Here is a 6784-nt window from a genome sequence, read left to right as displayed (position 1 = left end):
AAAGTTTTTCTTCTAAAGAGATAGAATTTGTTACACAATGGGTCCATTAACTAGGGTAACATGCCCTTCCGCAATAACATGAGTGATTATTGCATAACTAAGGTAAATCTGGACAGATTTTAGTATTCATCCCTCTAAAAGGAAAGGAGAAACCAATTTTAGCTTCTTTTAGATTTCACATATTTTCCAGATATTTTTTAGCTTCACCTCCAAAATGTTCATGTTTTGCTCCTCCCTTACTTTTTCTAAACTGTCACTCAAACTCTCAGAATACAGGGGAAAAAGACCATTCTGGGAGAGTTTTTAGCACGACTAACCTTACGAGAAAAACATAAAGGTATTCTGCTTTACAAATCATCCCAAATAATCCAGTGTATAATAGAATCTGTAGGATGATGCTACAACATGGTCACACAGCAAATTTGGAAGGTTTATTCCAAGCAGATTTCTCAAACTCCGATGTTTTCTTGCCTGTGTTTAACATGTATGTTTTACAGATAAACGAGGTACACTCCCAATAATTTCACTGTGTGCTTGTGATATTGCATTGTGTCTACTGATTAGAATGCTAAATGCAGGAAATAAAATGATCACCATTATTGGCACTTTTGTTAATTGAATGGAACCTCTGATTTTTCCAAGTTTGCATAAACCTGACTTTGTCTTATTATGAGCTCATTTTCAGATTAAACACAGTTCATGACACTTTAATGTGTTAACTCTGTTTCATGATATTTCCTACTAGTGTTTAATTTCTTCTTTAATAGAACAGAGACTCTATGTCTACACAAGTCTTTAATAAAAAGTTTTCAAATTCCAAAGACACTACCTTGACCTTTACTGAAATCAAAAGTACAAAAAAAATTAGGATATTCATTCCAAAAGGTCCTTTTAAAAGTGAAATTTCCCCCAATAAAAGGTCACACTTTATTATCTATAAAATTAATACTGTGTCCATCAATTTTGATCTTACACATTGTTTCAATTATGTTTGGGAATGTACAGAAATTGTTTAGATCAGAAGTAACATAATTGATATGTAACTACCTTTCTCTGCAGTTATTTTGATAATGCTGAAAAATAATACCATAAAGTTCAAAGAGAATATCATAAACAATAAAATTGTTTCCTGCAGTGGAATGACTTCATTTTCTATGGTCCGTTCATGGTTACTGTCCTACCGGTAAAGAATAGTTCTGTGATTTACTGAAAATAGATAAAGATGTGATGGATTTATGCAAGAACTACAAAGCATGAAGTTCCTGGTTTTCCTTCTGACAGAAATCTTCAACATTTTACAAATAAGAAAAACACCCTGGCACTTGCCCCCTGCACTGAAGCGTAATAATGAGAAGCCAGTGCCTGCTGAATCCAGTGACAGATTCTCTGTTGACATCAGTGAAGGGTTATGAAAAAAGTATCACTGTGAGTTTTGTTTTCAGCTGTCTTCACTCTTCATCCAACACACCACACAAATGTAAGGTCATTTTAAAAAGAGGTGATCATGGAATATGATGGGACAACAGTATCTTTTCTGTAATTATATAAAGTCTATATGCTATGAGTACTAATAGAATATAATATGTTTATTTACTCTTTTAGTGTATAAGGGTCCTTATATACTAAAGGACCTTGGCCAAGGTCCTTCAGCAAGGTCTAAGTTCCGAGGATTTATTTGATTTTAGAACCATACCTTATTGTAAATACTGTTAAAAATCAGTGCACAGCTCACAGACACCCCTCCACAGTAAGCACCGTGTTTGCTGTCCCTTATACTGACAGTTACCAATGTTATCACTGCTGAAACTCCCACTAGTGCTGTCAGAAACTGAACCTGAGGGAAGATGGATTAGGCAATAGTGATGTGTCTGCACAGCCATGCAGACCTCTGAGCAGCCTCGCAAGCACCAGTGTGGTGCTGGGCCGGGATGGAGGGGCTCTGTGTTATGCTTGGAGCTGCGCTGGGCACCAGTTCACAGCGCTGTACTGTGCAGTGCACATTGCCTCAGCTCTTCCATATTCTCCAGTTAAGAAAAGGAATGTCTATGGCAGCTCAGGCTTCCTCAGTGCATCTGCCAACACATCTCAGATTTAACTTAGAGATAAGATGACAGGCCAAAGGAAATAATCACCTACACTGAATGCTTTTGTAAAATGTTCTCTCTGATTAAGTATGGGGTTTTTTTCCTCTCCTCCCTTTTTGCCCCAAGTCTGTTAGCCCAACCAAATGACTTGCTTTAATGGAAACAGCTCTGAATTTTCAATTTACCACCCTATCTATCTCATTTGACAATTCTGAATCTTGCCTTTGGCTGCCCTCTTGCATAAAAGTCCTAACCATATTCACTGGTATTAGATAGGCTACACTGACTAACCCGAAGAAAGAGATTTGCAGTTTGTGGATAATGCTGTTTTAAAGAGAATGCATAGACTTACATTCAATATTATTTTTTTTTTTTCCTTTTTAAGTTAACATAACCCTCTTTAAAAGTCCTGAAAGAATTCTGTATTCATTTCATATTATTCTACCACAATTTGGCTTGTCATCTAATGTAATATCCCTTTTCAAGATGAACATTAGGTACGATGACCAGAAAAATGAAGTGGGTTTCAGAGATTTGCTAGTTAGTGTTATCAGTGGCCTGGAAATAAGCTGGGAACACCTTCCAGGGGTATTATCATCAGTCCTATTCATAACTGCAGGGGACAAAACAGACCCTCAAACCTACTCGCTGAAATAAATTATAAAACTTCCTTGGCTGCTTTAGCCACAGAGTCTAGACTGAGACTTCAGTCTGGCAGCACCTACGTGCAAAGACAGTGTCGTTCCCTCTGCCAACGGGAGAAACAAACCGCAAGTGGACAGTGTGTGACCAGAGGCGAGTGTCTGTGTATGGCTGAGGTCGGGGCCCAGAGGAGCTCCTGCTCCTCTCAACTCCCACAAATTCCACTCTTATGTATTTATACAGACCAGCAGATAATTTTTCCAGTTACCAACCAGCCTCTGAGTTTAATGCATTTCACAAGCTGTTTAGTAATTAATCCAGGGGTGATACAGACCACAAGGTTAATACCAGCTATTTAAGTTCTGCTATTTATTGCCACTTCCACATGTGGCTGAGCTACATACAGTGAAGTAGCACAATCCTCCTGAATGAGCATTATTAACACCTTAGCATGACAATACTAAATGCACACATGTGGTTTCTAATTACTTCATTCAAACAAGTCAATAATGTTGGAGTAAATTAGCTCCTGTGCTAACTGTACTGCAGAATTACAAATAAACACAGTAACAGCAGCTTGACTCAGACACTGACTCAGTGCCTGACTGAACAGGATTCCTTTTCTCTAACCCAGGTTAAATCTTGCTCTGCTGTCCAATGCACAGACACTATTCCCTTCTCTTATCTTTCCAGAATGGGAAAAATTCTGGGAATTAATAGGGGTCACCTAGCAGTGAGGTTCTTGGCTTAGAACAGATGAGCAGTGCGTGTTACTGCCCTAAGTGCAACATAAAGGTATACCCCAAATTCCGCTTTCATTCAGACTGGTTCCATCTATCCTCTTTAAGGATATTTGACTCCACTTTTAAAACATATGCGACTTTTTCCTTTTGATAGACCCTCAATAATATCGTCCTGAATTTTCACTTTCATTGTAAGATGGCATTTTCCAGTGTAGCAGATTTTAAGATGCATTTAAAAAAAAAATCTTTATCCAATGGCAAGTAAAAGGCAGAAATAAGTTTACTGCTCCATTTTCCCATGGAAATTTCCTAAGAAAAATATGTATATGAATATATAAAGAAATCATCATCTCAGCAGATTTTTTTTTTCTTTTATACTTAAGGCAATATTTTCTTTTTCCTGTCAGGCCCTGCAAACGTTCCCTGAGTCATGTGGTTACAAAAATGTCGAATTACCCTCCTAAAAAGAAAATTTTACAATTCATCACCAGGGCTAAACCAGCTGCAGCTGTGAAAAAGCGTTAGCTGCTATATTACAGACAAATCTTTTATTTATTTTGTGCCTTTAGCTCTGGGGATTTAGAATGCTCATGATTTTCTCTTTCTTTCTCTGCTCCAAAGTCAGTCACTGAATTTTTAACTGGATAGTTTAATTTTGATTATATTTGACAGAAGGAACTTTAATCCACGCAATATGTAAAAAATACTGCTTTTTAACAAGGGTTTTTACTTATGTTTTTATTGTCACTGTCATTGTATTGAATAGAATAGAATTCAGCATATCAGGGATGAGTTGTTATTGGTATTTAGGTGCCTTAGGCTTACTAACTGCTCAAATATTATGAAGAAATTAACTCTGATAAAGATGATTTATTACTTTCCAAGAATGTTCATAGACTATTTGCAATCTAGCATTAAGATCTCAGTGTAGGAATAAATGTTTGAGGCGTAACCTTAAATCAAAGCTGTTCTAAGTTTGAAGTTTTAAGTTAATTCCTTGATTTTTTGTTTCTCACAATGATCTCTAATACCTTTAGGTGAGCACCTAGCAAAGTGTATGCTTAACTTTACACGTGCACCTTTCTGAACAGAAAATTTCAAGCAGAGAAAAAAGTTATCTACTTTAATGAATATGATTCATAATAGTTACTCACCGCTGTCTATTGCCAGAAAGAGAGCAGTGTATATGTTGTTCTGAACATAAGGAGATTCCCGATCCAGGATAGCAGTAGTGCCAATGGTACCATTTGTAGGGTTAATTTCTAGCCAGTTTGCTGGATCCTTGTAAACCGAATACCTAAATAAAAATATCGAAGTTGTTAACAAATTATGTATCTAGACATAAAACAATTGCATTACTACAAACAAATATGTCTTTGCACTCATGGGGTGGATCTCTTAATACTTAAAAATACAATTTAAACCTTGGGCCTTCCCTTTGAGATAGTTCCTTATTGCTTATATAACAGATGGAGATCTAGAAAGAGGTTTGAGTCAATTTCTTTGGATACATACGCCCAAATTTTAGTACAGAAATCAATATTTAAAACATTGTGTAGGACCTATTTCCTACTGCTGTGTTATACAGCCAGAGTACCTAAATGCTTTCAGGGAACATTTGCATCAACATTGGTATTTATAGACTTCATTGAATCCTCTCACAGTCGCCCTTATTCCAGACTCGAATTTCTAGCTAAACTAGGATTTATATTTTTAATTTATTTTTTGAGTGCCCCCCCCCTCCCCCCCTTTTTTTTTTTTTTCTTACAGTTAGTTATTTTGGGTGAGGCTGGAAATGTAATAAATTGTGGGGTATAGTAGCAAAAAGAAAGTTAGACTATGGATTCATTAGGTCTAACAGGAGCTGGTTATATGCTGACTTGATTTGCACACATTTGTTCTGCAGCCTGTGATGTGTACTTTCCTGCTTCTGAAGATTTCAGAGATGTTCAGAATCTTAGAACAATTCCACCACATACCTGTTGTCTAAAGAAGGATTTGAAAATGCTGTCTGTCCAGATCCCTCAATACAAAACTCACTGTTGTGCTTTCTTTGTATTAATTAGCACAAACATTTAGATCCTGATACTGGAAATATTTGGAGAGATTGTGGAGTTTATGCACTAAAGAAGTGCCCTACTTGACTGAAGAATAGACATAAGAATGTTCATGATTAGGGCCTAATTCGATACTCAGTTAAATATATTAAGTAATATAACAACACAGAACTGAATTAACTGGTACCAATTCCCTCTCCAATGAAATGTGTTAATATTTTAAACCAAAACTCCAATCGTATAATCAATACCTAGTATAATAACCTGTTTATCTTTTCTGTAATGAATTGTTATAGGTCATAAATAACCACACAATCTTCTCTAGACATTTTAAATTATAAGTAATTTACATGAAACCTGTTATTGTTTAATAAGTATGTGCCTAGCTGGTGCCTCATAGTGGCATTCATCTGAAAGGTGTCCTAAGTGATAATGCTGCCAAAAAGAATTTATCAGTGCAACTGTTTCCTGAGGGAGTAATAAAAAATAACAGATTGTTAGAGGGGTGAAAAAAAAGCAAATAAAATGAAATAAAATGGCAGTTACTACAAGAGGAAAGAATAAATTGCAGGCCAACAAACAAAGATGTTCTCATTGAATGCTTATTTCAGAGGCTTGCTTTGGTTTCTTGTGCCCTCTGGAAAATGGAAAGATAAGTTGTGATTAGTTGCCAGATCCCTCTAGCAGAATGTTAAGGGATGTCATTATCATAGCTAGCGAGGGGGCAATGTGTGGCTGTCCCATCCAGCTGCCTCTGACTCTCCAGTCCTCCTTTCAGACCTCTCACTCTCATATAACTCATGTTTTTTCACTGTCCAGTGTTTTGATCAGGCAGACTTTGAGAACTCTGGATTTTGCTGGGATCTCAGAAGAGCTTGGCAGAGCCACAGCTCTGAGCTGTCAGATGTCTGAGACGTCCATTAGCATCATTCATTATTCATGCAGCAAATTTTACTGTGTTTGAGCAGCAGGCCTGATTATTGGCTGACGGTAAAAGAAAAACAAAAACAAATGACTTATTGCATGGCTCAAGGTTAAATTCTGTCATTAAGACGGCACTGTAAAAGAATGTTGAATGAACTGAAGAATGGATCTCTTCCATCCTTCATCCCAGGAACTTCCCCTGCAACGTTTGAAATAACGCCATGGGAAGATGTCACTAAACAAAGATGGAGGTTTTCTTCCCATGTAAGGTAAGAAAGATTAGAATGGATTTGACTTATAATAGCCTGTGAATAATAAATTCTGGGCACAGACA

At 36.7% G+C, this 6784-nt stretch overlaps 1 protein-coding gene across 1 annotated transcript in view; it reads right to left on the bottom strand.

Annotated features, from left to right (window-relative positions):
• Positions 1-4623: 4623 nt before the first annotated feature.
• The window catches only part of LOC114818880 (cadherin-13), a gene marked incomplete at both ends in the record, with an annotated part of 115703 nt that continues 113542 nt past the window's right edge, over positions 4624-6784 (bottom strand). Inside the window, one exon of the mRNA XM_029086690.1 lies at positions 4624-4766. Within this exon, the coding sequence (XP_028942523.1) occupies positions 4624-4766 (143 nt within the window). The remainder of the gene's footprint in view (positions 4767-6784) is intronic.

The sequence above is a fragment of the Antrostomus carolinensis genome, unplaced genomic scaffold, assembly GCF_000700745.2.
Source record: "Antrostomus carolinensis isolate BGI_N321 unplaced genomic scaffold, ASM70074v2 scaffold7699, whole genome shotgun sequence".
Classification (NCBI taxonomy): domain Eukaryota; kingdom Metazoa; phylum Chordata; class Aves; order Caprimulgiformes; family Caprimulgidae; genus Antrostomus; species Antrostomus carolinensis.
Note: the sequence above shows the minus strand (reverse complement) of the source record. Positions and strands in the feature narration are given on the sequence as shown.